The sequence below is a fragment of the Oncorhynchus mykiss genome, chromosome 13, assembly GCF_057628025.1.
Source record: "Oncorhynchus mykiss isolate SJ-2025 chromosome 13, ASM5762802v1, whole genome shotgun sequence".
Lineage (NCBI taxonomy): Eukaryota > Metazoa > Chordata > Actinopteri > Salmoniformes > Salmonidae > Oncorhynchus > Oncorhynchus mykiss.
The window spans coordinates 21,061,560-21,078,864 of record NC_143034.1 but is presented as its reverse complement, the minus strand read 5'-3'; the positions used below and the strand labels follow the sequence as shown (position 1 = coordinate 21,078,864).

The following is a 17,305-nucleotide window of genomic DNA, read 5'->3' as shown; positions in this document are numbered from 1 at the left end:
TACTGGTTGCAGCACCCAAAGAAAATAACGCAGTTACACAGGCCAAACAGTTACAAGGTACACATTACAGAATGGGCATTTCTTTCAAGTATCGACTGATACTGACTCAATGTAGTCGGAGGTACACTCTGCCGACCCGCAACTCGGCTCCATTGAAAAGTATGCAGTTGAGTTATATAAATGACTATACAGACCAATAAAGAAACAAAAAATGCTGAATAATAATGATGATGCACTTCTCTTCATTCTAGATCAATGTCAAGGTGACATTCCTATTTAATAGCCTATGTAAGCAAAAAATAGACACATCCGTAGATTTTTTTTTTGCCACACTGTCACTGGGTGGGCCAGTCAAAGGAAGATTAAGCGTCGATGCGTCGTACGTATTTTAGGAGGCGGAAGGCTTGCATTACCTGTATGGACTTCGACAATCCTGTGTGGCGTGGTAGGCTACTGTACGACACCTCACACTCAAACAACTATCTCAAACTTAAACTTGGGTCCATGTTGTCATCGACTAAAAGCCGAAAACAATAAGTATTTCCCCGCCTCAATAGCCAATTGACCTGACTGGCAGCGATGGGTCAGAGTTCTGATACTTTTTGTTAGGAGGGCAACTCGCGGACTACCCCCCCGTGGATCTCGCACGAGCTCAGGTAAATTGCCCGCTCTGAAACAATTCATATCAGAAATATTTGAGAACTGTTGGTTCTTTAAACGTATTATTTTTATTTCATACATTTGAACTTAAAAAATAACTCTCATTAATTGTTTTGAAAATATATTATGTGAACTCATAGTCTAAACCTATACTTTTGTAAACGAAAATTGTGTATTAAATTTTGTCTGACAGATGCTTTTCTCACAAGGAATGGCAGGAGCCATAACGAACTGTGAAATAAATTGTCTCGTGCAATAAGCTGTGTTTTCCTGATTCATTGTGTAGTGTACTGTATGTAATACATGAGTCATAAAGTGTCCGTTTTTAAAAAATATAGGATAAGTTATAGGCAGGCTACCCTATAAAAGTGTAGGCTACTTTCACAAAGCATGTTGAAATGTTTATGGTTTTGGTCAATATAAGTAAAGTTTTCAGAATGAAATAGTTGCATTCTCAGTCATTAGCTAGGCTATTTGCTTTAAATACACTGACACGAGGGAGACAAAACTACTAAGCCTGTTGTGAAATGGTCATGAACCTCTTGAATTTAAAACACCCAAGATATGATTACCTCAACTGTATCACTTTCCTTAGAGACCTCTCTGTTGATCAGCCATTGTTGTCTTGTCATACTATACCGAACAAAAATATAAACACAACATGCAACAATTTTAAAGGTTTTACTGAGTTACAGTTCATTTAAGGAAATCAGTCAATTGAAATAAATTCATTAGGCCCTAATCTATGAATTTTACATGACTGGGAATGCAGATATACATCTGTTGTTCACAGATACCTTTTAAAAAGGCAGGGATGTAGATCTTGCCTAGTTAAATAAATAAAAAACAAATAAGAAAACCAGTCAGTATATGGTGTGACCACCATTTGCCTCATGCAGTGCGACACATCTCCTTCACATAGAGTTGATCAGTCTATTGATTGTGGCCTGTGGAATGTTGTCCCACTCCTCTTCAATGGCTGAACGAAGTTGCTGGATATTAACGGGAACTGGAACACGCTGTCGTACACGTTGATCCAGAGTATCCCAAACATGCTCAATGGGTGAAATGTTTGGTGTTTATGCAGGCCATGGAAGAACTGGGACATTTTCAGCTTCTAGGAATTGTGTACTGCACATTTTAGAGTGGCCTTTTATTGTCCCCAGCACACGGTGCACCTGTGTGCACACAGGTTTAATCAGCTTCTTGATATGCCTCACCTATCAGGTGGATGGATTGTCTTGGCAAAGGAGAAATGCCCACTAACAGGGATGTAAAGAAATTTGTGCACAAAATTTGAGAGAAATAAGCCTTTATTGCAAAGGAACATTTCTGGGATCTTTTATTTCAGCTCATGAAACATGGGACCAACACTTTACATGTTGCGTTTATGTTTTTGTTCAGTGTACTTTGGCCACTTTGGACTACAGTTCCGGCTACAGGCCGGCCCCTCGTTTTCCCATGCAAGGCTCATAGATACTGTAGGAGACACCTCAGGATAAATATATTCTATTCCCTCCCCAACCCCTTTTGAAAACACAAAATAAATCTTTCTTCCTAAATTATAGGTTATTATCAGGTTGCTTATAATCCAGTCTTTGTGTCAGATGAGTTTTCTAAGCAAATTGGCATTTAGTGTCATGAATCTTACCCTGGAGGTTAGTCACGGGACCTTGGCTTGCTGTATAAAGCAGGCAGACAGGCATTCGAGGCATTCAGTTACTGTCCGATTGAACATTAGAATGGGCAAAACGAGTGACCTAAGCAACTTTGAGTGTGGTATGATCGTTGGTGCCAGGCGCACCGGATCCAGTATCTCAGAAACGTCCGCCATCCTGGGGTTTTCACGCATGACACTGTCTAGAGTTTACAGAAAATGGTGCGACAAATAAAATGGCCCCATCCTGCCTGGTATCAACGGTACAGGCTGGTGGCGGTGGTGTACTGGTGTGGGGAATTTCTTCCTGACAAATGTTAGGTCCCTTGATAGCAATTGAGCAACAATTGAACGCCATGCACCGAAAAAGTCAGGCCGTTTGGAGGCAAAGCGGGGCCCGACCCAATACTCGATGGGTGTACCTAATAAATTGACCACGTTCGTTACTCATCAAATTTTCACTGAGCAACTATCTTCATTTACTCCCGTTACGGCCGGTATGCAATTGCAAAAAAGGTTGCTTGTAAATGTTTACTTAGAAGAAGATAGTCGCTCAGCGAAACTCTTTGGTGAGTAACAAACAAATTTCGACATTATAACTCTTGCAGAGTTGGTGAATGAGAGTTTGAATCGGAGCTTCCTGGGTGCTAGAGAGGTCTCTAACGCACAGATACGGGGGCACCCTGTAGGCACAGCCACAAAGACATAAAATCTGATTTTAACCCTAACCTTGACCACACTGCTAACCCTACTCCCTAACCCTAACTTTAAATACAGACCAAAAAGCTCATTTTTGCAATATAGTCAATTTTGACTTTACAGCTTGCCCATATAGCAGAAATCGTTCGGTTCTGCCTCCAGGACAAAATTCATGACAGTAAACGTCAACCTGCATCTTCTAATGTGGGGCAGGCTTACTATAACCTTAAACATGGATATTTTGTAATATAGTGACTATAACTAAAGCCATACATTATGTTGCTTATGATATGCTTATTTTTGGTTTAATCCTCAACTGGTCACTTCGTCATTATTTCTGCATTCTCTTCTTCCTCACTTTGCTACAGTGATCAGGATGATACCAGTAACTGAGTTCCGGAACTTTGCCTCATCACAGAACCCTGAGTTCCGGGTTCTAAAGCCATGGTGGGATGTGTTCTCGGAATACCTATGTATCGCCATGCTCATGATCGGAGTGTTCGGATGCACCTTACAGGTAAGACTAAACTCAAACAAACTAATCACCAATGAAGGTATACATTTTCATTGAACGAAGAGTAGATTTAAGTCAAAACTGGAACATTCACTGTCTTCTTGGTAAGCAACTCCAGTGTAGAGTTGGCCTTGTGTTTTAGGTTATTGCCCTGCTGAAAGGTGAATACATCTCCCAGTGCCTGGTGGAAAGCAGACTGAACCAGGCTTTCCTCTAGGGTTTTGCCTGTGCTTAGCTCCATTTAATTTGTATCCTGAAAAATCCCCCGTCCTTAACAATTACAAGTTTACCCATAACATGATGCAGCCACCACTATGCTTGAAAATATGGAGAGTGGTACTCAGTAATGTGTTGTATTGAATTTGTCCCAAACATAACAATTTGTATTCAGGACAAAAAGTGTATTGCTTTTCCATTTTATTTGCAGTTTTACTTTAGTGCCTTGTTGCAAAACAGATGCATGTTTTGGAATATTTATATTCTGCACAGGCTTCCTTCTTGTCACTCTGTCATTTAGGTTAGTATTGTGGAGTAACTACAATGTTGTTGATCCATCCTCAGTTTTCTACCACAGCCATTAAACTCTAACTGTTTTAAAGTCACCATTGGCCTCATGGTTTCCTTCTTCTCCGGCAACTGAGTTAGGAAGGAGGCCTGTATCTTTGTAGTGACTAGGTGTATTGATACACCATCCAAAGTGTAATTAATAACATCACCATGCTCAAAGAGATATTCAATGTTTGTTTTTTATTTTATTTTTACCCATCTACCAATAGGTGCCCTTCTTTGTGAGGCATTGGAAAACCTCCCTGGTCTTTATGGTTGAATCTGTGTTTGAAATTCACTGCACGACTGAGGGACCTTAGAGATAATTGGATGTGTGGGGCACAGAGATGAGGTAGTCATTCCAAAATCATGTTAAACACTATTATTGCACACAGAGTGAGTCCATGTGAGTTATGTGACTTGTTAAGCAGATGTGTACTCCTGAATTTATTTAGGCTTGCCATAACAAAGGGTTTGAATGCTTATTGACTCAAGACATTTCAGAGTTTCATTTTTACTTCATTTGTAAGAAAAATAAAATAATTCCACTTTGACATGGAGTATTGTGTGTAGGCTAGTGACCAAACAATCTCAATTTAATCCATTTTAAATTCAGGCTGACCCACCTGAGAAAGTCAAGCATTCGTAAGGCACCGTTCTAATCGGAGGGGGGGTATTTTTCTTAGAATATTTGTCGTTTTTTGTTGTGATTTATCAGTGGGTGCTGTAGCACCCTCAGCACCTTTACTTCTTGAGGCTATGGAGGCCGATGACATCAGTCAGGGTAATTATTGAAGTTTGCAGTTTTGTCCAAAAAAAAATACTATTTTGTTCAAAACATTTAATTTTTTTACCTTTAAGTGTGTGTATATTACTGTATTTATTCTTGGGATATTGTTTTTCAACAGGAAAAATTCAAAAGATAGCTGGAGTGCGTCTTTAAAGCACATAGCAGATTAGCCCCCGGGGCATCATTGCAACAGCTGAATGTAAGCACCTAATGGAACTGTTGGATCTTGACAGATGTTGTCGGTGTGTAGCCTGTAGCGATAAGAATAGGAGTGCCTACAGTATATGAAATAAAAATACTTGGCATTACTTACTTTATATAAATGAAATATACTTTTACCTGAATAAGTTTACCTGTTATTAGTGATATGTGAGGACAACTTAAAAAGTAAATTAATGTACAATCCCATATAGAAAGCATTTGGCCCTGGATAATGAAAACATTTTAGATTTGATTAGTGTGTCCTGTTTAAATCTCCTCCTGCCACGTAACAAAGCATTCTTATCAGTGGTGGTGACCTCCAAGTGGGAAGGGAAAAGAGAGACACATTAACTAGTGTTTTCCCTATATGCATTTAGCACTGCCGCTGCTAAATCGACCAATGTTTCCCCTGGAATCAGGTCACTAACTCCGTAGTTAGTATGTCATCTTCTCATCACACGATCCTAATCATTGGTTGATATCACACCTGGGTTCAAACGGTATTTGAAAGAAAACAAATACTATTTGAACCCATGTCTGTTAGATATCAACTGGAACAGGAAAGAAATAGATCCCAAAAATCTAAGCCTTATGTTATGTAGGTGGCTACTCTGCAAGTTGTTCCATTGCCTAATCTTTCCAATAGCACTCACTCTTCTTCTCTTTCTCTTTTTCCCTCCCTCTCTCCATCATAGCTCACCCAGGAGAAGATCTCCTGCCTTCCCAGCCATTTCTCCAGCTCAACTCCAGAGGCCATCGATTGCAGCCACATCCGCAGCCACGGCGAGAACGAGACATGGGAGCACCATACCTTAGTCAAGCCCGTCAGGTAGGTAGCCTAGAGGTAGAGGTTAGAATCCTAGCTCCTAAGGTGGGAAATCTGGTGGCCAAATAAAGCAAAAATACACATGTCTATTTGGATAGTTTGGATCTGTTGATAAGCAACTTCTTGCTAAGGTTAGGGTTAGGTTTAGAATAAGGTTTACGTTTAGAGTATAGTTTTTGGGTTAGAGCGAGGTCAGTAGATAGTTCGTTGAAATGTTACTGATAGTCTGTACAGCATCTACAGAGGGACTATCCAAATTCTTATTTTACAGCCCTATCATCCGGGAGGTGTACGGACGCAAGAACAACCTTGACATCCACCAGTACATCTTCGTCAACCATTACTGCTACGAACGAGCCGTGCACTGGTACGGCAAGTACTTCCCCTACCTGGTGGTAATCCACACATTGATCTTCATGGTGGCCAGCAGCTTCTGGTTCAAGTTCCCTGGGACGTCATCCAAGATCGAGATCTTTGTCACCATCCTGGGGAAGTGTTTCGACTCGCCATGGACCACCCGGGCGCTGAGTGAGGTGTCTGAGGAGCGTGGCGAGGAAAAGATGGTGATATGGAGGAAGAACACCATTTCGAAGTCGATGGCATCGGCGTTCGCTGCCTCGCCGGACAGTGAGCCAGGGGCGGAGGAGGAGATGGTGGGACTTCTCCGGCAGTCGTCCATCAAGTCAAATCCAGAGAAGAAGAACCCGGAACTACAGCCAGCGGATTCACTCTTGGACAGGAAGGAAGGGGAGCAGGCTAAAGCTCTGTTCGAGAAGGTGAAGAAGTTCAGAACGCATGTGGAGGAGGCGGATCTGCTCTATCTGATGTACGTTCTCCAGACCTCCCTCAAGGTCTTCAAGTTCGTCCTCATCACCTGTTACAGCGCTGCATTGGTCCCCAACATTGAGATTGTAGTTCGTTGCTCAGTTCCTCCGGAGCTGACCGGCTTCGAAATCTACTGCTGCAACCACACCAAAGCCCACCTCTTCTCCAAGCTGTGCTACTGTTACATCTGCTTTGTGGGAGTCTACGGTCTTCTGTGCATCTACACCCTCTATTGGCTCTTCCATCGACCTCTTAAAGAGTACTCCTTTGAGCATGTTAGGCTGGAGACGGGTATCAACGACATCCCAGACGTCAAGAATGACTTTGCGTTCCTCCTCCATCTCAGCGACCAGTATGATGCGCTCTACTCCAAACGCTTCGCCGTCTTCCTCTCCGAGGTCAGCGAGAGCCGTCTTCGCCAGGTCAACCTCAACCACGAGTGGCCCGGCAAGAAGCTGCGGGGACGCCTCTCCCGGAACGCCGACAACCGTCAGGAACTCCATCTCTTCATGCTCCCGGGTCTCCCCGACACCGTCTTCGATGTCCCTGAAGTGGAATCTCTCAAACTGGAGCTGCTAAACAACGTGACTATTTCATCCAGTGTAATCCAGCTAGGTTCTCTCCAGGAGCTGTCCCTCATCCACTGCCCTGCCAAGCTCCAGCTGGCTGCCCTGACCCACCTCAGAGAGAACCTCAAGGTCCTCCGGCTAGCCTTTGAAGGACTGGAGCAGGTACCAATGTGGATGTACACACTTCAGAGTCTCGAAGAGCTCCACCTGAGTGGCACTTTGACCCACGAACTCTCCCGCAGTGCAACCTTAGACTCCCTGAGAGAACTCAAAGCTCTAAGAGTCCTGACGCTTCGCAGCCGCCTAACCAAGATCCCTCCGAGTGTTGGGGATGTGGCAGTCAACCTCCAGCGTCTCTGCATCTATAATGAGGGCCTCAAACTACAAGCCTTCAGCAGCCTAAAGAAGTTGACCAACCTGGCCTCTCTGGAGCTGATAGGATGTGAGCTGGAGCGCATCCCCAGCGCGGTCTTCAGCCTGTCAAGCCTGCAGGAACTGGACCTGAAGGAAAACAAGCTGACGACAGTAGAGGAGATCTTGAGTCTACAACATTGCCGGCGCCTGGTAACTCTTCGTCTCTGGCACAACGGCATCACCTACATCCCTGAGCACATTGCTAAGCTGAAGTCCTTAGAGACGCTGAACGTCAGTTGGAACAAGCTCCGGAAACTTCCGTCACGTCTCTTCTACTGCACCAAGCTCCGGCACTTGAACCTGTCCCACAACCAGCTTACGTCGCTACCAGCCGAGGTAGGGATACTCCAGAGTCTCCAGTTCTTCTCAGCAGCCTTTAACTCCCTGGAACAGCTGCCGGAGGAGCTGTTCTCCTGCAAGAGGCTCAAGACTCTGGCGTTGGGAAACAACTGCCTGCTCTCGCTTAGCCCCAGGGTGGCTAACTTGGCCCAGCTAGTGCACCTGGAGCTCAAGGGGAACAGACTAGACTCTCTACCGCCGGAGATAGGGGACTGTCCCCTTTTGAAGACCAGTAATCTTGTGGTAGAGGACAACCTGCTGGATCTACTGCCGTCGGATGTACGGAGCAGGATGAAAGACAGTTGAGAGACAGTTACTTTGCTTACTTTAAAGGGCTTTTTACTCCTCCTGGTGCATAGGCCGCTGACAACAATTGAGAGATAGGCTAAAGGGTCAGGTTTGGTTGCACTTGATTGGTCAGAGATGTCAGCTCCGTGGGAAAGGATTGGACCTCTGGTTGGGTTTGCAGTTGTGAGGACAAGAGGGATTCGCTTTTTTAAAGGCAAATAAGAGCCCAAAAGTACGAGAGGACATGTAAGGATGGAACTATGGACATACCGTAGCATATAAGGTTCAAGAAAGGACCTTTTGGAGGGACATACAGTATAGCAATAGAATAATTAGCAAATATAATATATTTTGGTCAAATCCTCTTTAAATCATGTTCACCTACTTATTGCCATGACTGTACTTTTAAACATGTTTTTTAATACAAAGATGTCTATCAAATTGTCCTTGATGAAATGTCATCCTTAAAGCGTATGTCATATGATGATTCTCTTTGTTCATTTAACTTGCTGGTGGCTTGGACATCGTTGCTCATGAAGGCTGTCTTGCAGGCTTGTTAAGGGCACTATTCAATCTGTATCACTGAAGTGTATTGCACACTAGAAATACTGTAAAGGTTATTCCCAATTGAGCTGACCAATGCAAAGTTTACCGTGAATGCAGCCTCCACTAACTCTGAATTTCCATGATATGGATTGATTAGAGCCTTAGGTTTACAGAGATAAACTGGCAAAGTGAGTTACTGTTTTATGCCATAGAAAGGATGGAGGGTGATATGAACACACATGATACAAGGTAGTGGGAGGGAAACATCTAAGTATCAGTTTCTCTCTTCTCAAAGATTATACCTCTCTTGTTCAATTTATTTACCTGCTAGATTAGTGGTGTACGGCTAGAGGAATCATATATTTCTGAGATCTCTAAAGAGAGAACTTCAGTTGCATCCAGCCAGAGGGGAAAAGGGATGGGGATCCTGTATCCTGTTCAACTGGTTGTTTCATACAGCACAAAGGGTTCTTGTACCACTGTCATGGAGATGTGACAAACGCAGAGTGAAATCTTTTCAATGCCGGTGCCTTGGGAGTTTGACCTTTTCCCACATTAACTGAGTGACTTGGAGAGTAACTCATTGAATGAATGTTTTTCATTGTGTTTTATGCATATCAGTTGAAACTAGATGGAGGCCAATTCAACTAGCGAATCATATACAGTAATACTGTAAGCTTCATTATGATACACTGCAGTGCATTCACAAAGTGAAACGTGTTATTTTACAATGTAGTACACCACAACAACACAATGATGACACTGGTAGGCAATGCACAAATGTATTTCACAACGTTTTTACAATCCACCTGTAATGAGTGAATGACGTGGACCCAAGTGAAGCTTCCTTATTCCTTTGTTGTTGTCATCCCTTTTTTGACTACATTTTCAGCTTGTGAGTCACACAACCAACGTTAAGAAATAAACGAGGGCTGAATCTAAGGTCAGCACTGTAAAGGGTTGTACACAGTACTATTCTGTAGTAATACTGTAGCAGTATGAGGAGTCAGCTGACAGTACTATACTGGAGTAATACTGTAGCAGTATGAGGAGTCAGCTGACAGTACTATACTGGAGTAATACTGTAGCAGTATGAGGAGTCAGCTGACAGTACTATACTGTAGTAATACTGTATCAGTATGAGGAGTCAGCTGACAGTACTATACTGGAGTAATACTGTAGCAGTATGAGGAGTCAGCTGACAGTACTATACTGTAGTAATACTGTAGCAGTATGAGGAGTCAGCTGACAGTACTATACTGTAGTAATACTGTAGCAGTATGAGGAGTCAGCTGACAGTACTATACTGGAGTAATACTGTAGCAGTATGAGGAGTCAGCTGACAGTACTATACTGTAGTAATACTGTATCAGTATGAGGAGTCAGCTGACAGTACTATACTGCAGTAATACTGTAGCAGTATGAGGAGTCAGCTGACAGTACTATACTGTATCAGTATGAGGAGTCAGCTGACAGTACTATACTGGAGTAATACTGTATCAGTATGAGGAGTCAGCTGACAGTACTATACTGTAGTAATACTGTATCAGTATGAGGAGTCAGCTGACAGTACTATACTGTAGTAATACTGTAGCAGTATGAGGAGTCAGCTGACAGTACTATACTGTAGTAATACTGTAGCAGTATGAGGAGTCAGCTGACAGTACTATACTGGAGTAATACTGTAGCAGTATGAGGAGTCAGCTGACAGTACTATACTGTAGTAATACTGTATCAGTATGAGGAGTCAGCTGACAGTACTATACTGCAGTAATACTGTAGCAGTATGAGGAGTCAGCTGACAGTACTATACTGTATCAGTATGAGGAGTCAGCTGACAGTACTATACTGGAGTACTACTGTATCAGTATGAGGAGTCAGCTGACAGTACTATACTGTAGTAATACTGTAGCAGTATGAGGAGTCAGCTGACAGTACTATACTGTAGTAATACTGTAGCAGTATGAGGAGTCAGCTGACAGTACTATACTGTAGTAATACTGTAGCAGTATGAGGACTCAGCTGACAGTACTATACTGTAGTAATACTGTATCAGTATGAGGAGTCAGCTGACAGTACTATACTGCAGTAATACTGTAGCAGTATGAGGAGTCAGCTGACAGTACTATACTGTATCAGTATGAGGAGTCAGCTGACAGTACTATACTGGAGTACTACTGTATCAGTATGAGGAGTCAGCTGACAGTACTATACTGTAGTAATACTGTAGCAGTATGAGGAGTCAGCTGACAGTACTATACTGCAGTAATACTGTATCAGTATGAGGAGTCAGCTGACAGTACTATACTGTAGTAATACTGTAGCAGTATGAGGAGTCAGCTGACAGTACTATACTGTAGTAATACTGTAGCAGTATGAGGAGTCAGCTGACAGTACTATACTGCAGTAATACTGTATCAGTATGAGGACTCAGCTGACAGTACTATACTGCAGTAATACTGTAGCAGTATGAGGAGTCAGCTGACAGTACTATACTGCAGTAATACTGTATCAGTATGAGGAGTCAGCTGACAGTACTATACTGTAGTAATACTGTAGCAGTATGAAGAGTCAGCTGACAGTACTATACTGTAGTAATACTGTAGCAGTATGAGGAGTCAGCTGACAGTACTATACTGCAGTAATACTGTATCAGTATGAGGACTCAGCTCTTTCAACAGGTTGCATACCTTACTAAAGTATTATACTATAGTGATAGTACTAGAAGGCAGGGATGTAGTCAAGTCACTAAACCTTGACTGCAAGTTCTTTATACTCGAGTCACGAGTTGAGTCACGAGTCCCTTGGTATTGCTAAAAGCTGCAGTTCAAAAAATGTTTAAATGTCAAATCTGTTAATATGTTTCACATTGTAAGGATAACTAGATAACACAGCTCTCTAACATTTGCTGTTGTAGCTAGTAAAGTATGTTCAATTATGCAGCAAGATACTTTTTCTGACAGTCACTACTGGTCGAGTCCAAGTCCAATTCCCCACTGGTTGAGTCCAAGTCGAGTCACAGTCCTAGACTGGAGTACTACAACACTGCTAGGAGGTATCAGGGGGCAGTTTAGAACACACAGACATGTACAAAAGGCATCAGGCCATAGATCTGATTATATTTACAGATGCAAGTTACTGCACAATGCCACAATGGACTGGGTCAGACACAGCCATGTTAACACACAAACACCAAAGCGTTCCTATTGTCAGTGTGTTGTGTTTCTCCTCCTGTAGAAGGAGCCCAGTCTTGCCCTGCCTTTTGTCTCCATAACAAGCGTTCATATCAGCCAAGCCAGGAACATACATACCTCAGTAATACCTAATCACACAGGCCAGCCCACACACTCACAATCACAGACAAGGCCAATGGGGGGAAACTGCACTTCCCTGTTCATGCTGGAGCTACAGTAAGGGAGTAGGCTAGGTTGGAAGGTGGGGGAGTGGATAGAGAGAGAGAGCAGCCAGTGGAAATTTCCAAAGGTGTGCAGACAGCACTGTTTGTCACACCAGTGTGTCCTTGGTATGCACATGCACACACACGCACGTCCCACTCTACTCTGCCAATCATTTCCTTTCCCTTTCAGGCAGTAGTGTCAGTTAAAGGTTGATCTGGAGTTTGGAAATGATGTCCAGGATTAGTCAGACACAACCCAGTTTAATAACCCCCGAGACAGAGCCATAGACAAGCCCTAACGGAGCCCTAACCTCTGGGCCAGACACTCCGGTAGAGCTGATAGAATTCGATAGGTGCACAAAGTATGGTAATTGCGTCTTCTGGCCTTTTGATAGGCTGGGTGGAGTTCTTACTGTATTGTTTACACCTAACAAATCACTATCAGATCTACACAGGAGGGGCTAGGGATTGTTCCTGGAAGGAGTAATAGGTTGGGTGTTGACTCTAAACTGTGCTGCTTAGCAAGTAGAGCACGAGCAGAAGTCTCAATGCGTATCATGTTATGTTTGTTTCGGTGTGTACCAGCCAACAGGTCTGGTCATCCTAATGCAATATTTACACAAATAGGAGTTGATCTCATCTCCTCTAAGATACTTCCTGTATTTGCCTCCCAGCAATATAATTTAATTCCAGCAAACTTGAGAAATGTTTACCAATTGTGTGATTTAAGTTACTCAGCGTGTTGTATATCTGGGATAGCCTGGTTCCAGATCTGATTGTGCTGTGTTGTTAATGCCTATGGTCATTGGCGTGATAATGACCATAGGCGTTGGCAAGACGGCACACACAGATCTGGGACCAGGCTATATCTGGGAGGCAGGAACTGTGTCAATGTTTCCTATCCTAACAGATGTGATAAGCTCATAATGACTCATTATATTACTTCATCATGCATGCTAAATATACAGAAATTGAACCGGTATGATGGAAAGGTCTAGCATGGGTACCAGTCTGTTTCTCTAACATTCCACTCCTTGTTCTCTGTGTCATATGGCAAAGATGGTTTAGCATGACAAGGAGTTGCAAGGAGTGGAATGATAGCTTAACCTACTGGTAGCCAGACTAGGAAAGGCCATTGTTATCATAACATTATCATTATGTCACCATACTGCTTAAGCACTATTTCAACCCCAAATACAGGTTACCCATAGGCACAGGTCTAGGATCAGATTATTTCCCCCCATTCTCAAGAGAACAAGTGATAAGGATGTTTTGTTAGGTGAATTTTGGCTTGTGGCACACACTGTAGGAAAACAACACATCCATTGTGCCAGGCAGTGCCTTTCTATGTGCCCTTCTATGCCTGGACTTGGGTAAACTGCCTGGACAGCTCTTAACCAAACAGGGCCTTCATTCATCCCTGTGTGCATGCGCCCGTGAGTGTATGTCCAGGTATCTGCCGTTACCTTTGTGTTTTCTCTGTGTAGTACATTCCATCGTGGAGTCATTAGAAATGTCCTTGTTGACTCACCTTGGAGTTAACACTCATGAGTGCAAAACAGAATACAATGGACAATGTTACCTTAGGTAAAGTACTCGATCTAGAAGTGTACTATCGCTGTAACCACATTCACATTGCACTTAGCCCAGAGTTAAGAGAATGCAGTGTCAAAAGGTCTCATGTAAGATGTTTTTTTTAGAAATGCCAATACAATAGATGAATAACACAACTGATTGGGTTTACGATAGAAAGGTATGACAGTCATGAAGAAAAGACTCTTAAGCCTTAAAACATTTTCTGTCTATAATCATATGAATTTGTGAAGGTTCTTGAAATTGCACAAAACCACCCCGTTATCTCAAAAGTGTTATGGGGACACCTGCACCTAGTCAGGTTTGCCCGTAGAGATACAGAAGACTCATGGATATAATCCGTTTCAGCGTGAACATTGCCATTGAGGGCTCCCACCATTTTAAAGAAGCGCTGCCACAGGTAGCCTAGTGGTTAGAGTGTTGGGCCAGTAACCGGAAGATTGCTGGATCGAATCCGCAAGCTGACAAGGTAAAAATCTGTCATTCTGCCTCTGAGCAAGGCAGTTAACCCACTGTTCCCCGGGCACCTTGGATGTCGATTACGGCAGCCCCCCACACCTCTCTGATTCAGAGGGGTTGGGTTAAATGCGGAAGACACATTTTAGTTGAATACATTCAGTTGGACAACTGACTAGGTACCCCCCTTTCCCTATCACAGAGCTATAATGACACAGATCTAAAGAAAAGTCCTCCATCTCTATGGGTTTGCCTCCCTTCTTGGCTCCTCAACTCTAGTTGGATAGTGACCTCCTGTGTCCACAATAGAGAACTGCACTTGTCCTCACATTCTTGAATATGGACTTCATGCTTGTAATAATATAGAAGATTCTTTTGATCAAGATTCTGAATTTTAAGTCAGACATAATTCTAATTGTATAACCTGTTGTTGCTATTTTACCAACAGTAACTCTTTAGCCAAGTCCCATAGAATAGAAACAAAAAAGGTCAAGTTAAACACTTTATTTTGTGCTTCAGTCTTCCAAGAAGGAATGAATACTTAATTTTTTCATTTTCAATAGTATTTGTATATAAATAACATCTCAAAAAAACAAAACCGACAATGTAGCTATTTACAAAAAGTTCATATGAATATTTTCAATAAATAAATACATGTAAAATTCCCAAAAATTCTAAATATGCCTAATAAAAGACAAGTTTTCAAAGATAAACACAACTACCATGCAATGCAGTCATCATGGGATACACCATGTCAAGTCAAAATATCAAAGTTTGGAAAAAAATCACAAACAGTTCAATTTCCTTCACAATGAGGAATAATAATGCAATATAAGTCATCACAAACACTCAATAATAAAGCCATGTACAAGTGTGCACTCCTGAATCAAAGGGGGGAAGAGGTCAAATTTACCATCAAAAGGTGCTTTGCTCTGTGCAAAAATGGTGTCCAAATAATGTCCACCATACTTATTCTTCCATAAGCTGCCAAAACAGGACGGTAAACACAAGTCAACCTCGACCAGTTACTAAAAATCATACTTTACATCAATGAATTCAAGTCACCAGGTTTTGAGAGGAGAGTGTAGAAGGGGAGTCTATGAACCATCCAATTTGGCATAGAGAGGGGGTGGGGGGGTTGGTGGTAGAGTCCATCTAACTCCTAAAGAGGGAGAGGTGGGGAGTGAGAGAACACTTTAGACTCCAGCTGTCTCTCTAGAAGCTCTACCACGTCCGGTGTACATGATGATGAGGCTCGGGCGAGGTCAACAGCTGTCTCTCCACTGGTGTTGGGGTGTTTCAGGTTGGAGAGAGGTGCAAGGAACTCAATGACGTCCCGGTAGCCCTCTCGGACAGCGATGTGGATGGGTAGGGTGCCGGTGTGGTCTGGCCTGTTGACTGACGCGCCGAACTCCACCAGAACCCGGAGTGTGTCCACGAAGCCAGTGCGTGCCGCATCATGTGCCGGTGAGACTCCTCGCCGGTCTGTGATATTTGGGTCGGCTCCGTGCTCCAACAGTAAGCTGGCCACGTTGGAGTTGCCCATCATCATCACCTAGGGAGAACAGAAGGAGACTTGACGTTAGAGGGCGTTATCAAATGTTATTCATCACATGATGCAGTGTTTGATATAGGCCTAGTGGGAGAGAGTTCATGGGATTGTAACAATTTAATTGTATGTAGGGTAATTACAAAGGATATAAGTAGCTAGGTTAGGTATATTTGTCAGAACTGTTGTCCAACACTTTAGCTATTAATGAGCAATAGACAAGGTTGTTACTTAATGCTTCAAAGAAAATGGTTAAACTCTGGTTTTCACTGCATTTCATTCAAACAAGGTATAAGAAACCATTCTGAGGAAGCAACCATGGGCTGACAGCTCTGTTGTTGTCTCCCTCTCACACAGACTTAGTTAGCTACCTATACTACATTCAAAGCCAACACAGTTTGAGTCGAAATATTACAGGCTAGGACACAATGAAAGTTCAATGAGGAAGTTGGTTACCTGTAGAGCGGTCTTTCCAAATTGATTGACAGTATCGGGGTGCACTCTGCATTCCGGCCCTAGCATCCTCCTGACCTCGTCCGTATTTCCCTTGGCTGCGGCAGCGGTCAGGCTCTTGGCCGCATCACTCTGACTCAGGACCATTGTGGACGGATTTCTATATTTTCTCCCTAAAATATGAATAGCAGAAATAGCTAGATGAGTAGCTACCCAGTATCTAATTGTAATCAACTGTTCTAGTCTATCAACGCTAGCCAGTTCGTCTCGTTAGCTAGCTCACTATCATTTATCCCCAACCAGCAAACGTTAGCAAGCTAGTTGCAAGTAGTTCAACTAACACATTATAGTGAGAAAAAAATACATATTATATATATATATATATATTACACACACTTCACAACGTTATTTCTTCGAAATTATGGAGCCCAATTCTAGCTAGTAGGATAGGATAAGAATGCTAGCTAGTAGCTAGCAGTCTCAAAGGGGAATCAAAACTCATATGAAAAGGTAGTTAGTTACCTTGTCTGTTTTGAAATGATCCCGACCGTTACAGGCTCTTCTTTTCTGTCCTTTTTTCGAGATACTTTTGAAATAAATCACAGCAGGTAAATGTTGAATAACTTTGAAGGCTGCAGGACCTTTAATTTGCGCGCTGAGAACTACGTTACCGTTTACCCAACCAACATTTACAAACATTGGACAGAACGTATCTCGACCAATCAGCGCGTTGAATGGCGAGGTGGGTGGAGTAAGGACTTGGTTGCCACCATACAGTCACTGGTTGCTACAGTATCACTGCGGTAACAGTTGAGTCGACCAATGAGAAGCCATAGCGTAGAAGGCGGGCAATTTTGCGGACGTTTTCAAAGTACATTCATTCACATTTCTAAAATGTTATAGTAAATGTCCAAAGTCAGACATTTGATAGTAAGTCTCCAAAGTCATGTAGAAAAAAAGGCGGGTTATTGAAGAAATCATTC

The 17,305-nt window shown here is 42.7% G+C and overlaps 2 protein-coding genes across 2 annotated transcripts; one reads left to right on the top strand and one right to left on the bottom strand.

The window, feature by feature from the left end:
- Window positions 1-108: 108 nt before the first annotated feature.
- LOC110485337 (volume-regulated anion channel subunit LRRC8C) lies at window positions 109-9,732 on the top strand. Its single transcript, XM_036949276.2, has 4 exons — window positions 109-656; window positions 3,385-3,533; window positions 5,763-5,896; window positions 6,165-9,732. Exons 2-4 carry the CDS (start codon window positions 3,393-3,395, stop codon window positions 8,344-8,346), a joined length of 2,457 nt encoding a protein of 818 aa, XP_036805171.2. The 5' UTR covers window positions 109-656; window positions 3,385-3,392; the 3' UTR covers window positions 8,347-9,732.
- A 5,077-nt stretch (window positions 9,733-14,809) lies between these two features.
- LOC110485641 (cyclin-dependent kinase 4 inhibitor D) lies at window positions 14,810-17,059 on the bottom strand. The gene is made up of 3 exons (XM_036949275.2): window positions 16,845-17,059; window positions 16,326-16,495; window positions 14,810-15,875 (listed from the first exon to the last, which is right to left on the bottom strand). Exons 2-3 carry the CDS (start codon window positions 16,467-16,469, stop codon window positions 15,483-15,485), a joined length of 537 nt encoding a protein of 178 aa, XP_036805170.2. The 5' UTR covers window positions 16,470-16,495; window positions 16,845-17,059; the 3' UTR covers window positions 14,810-15,482.
- Between the last annotated feature and the right edge of the window lie 246 nt (window positions 17,060-17,305).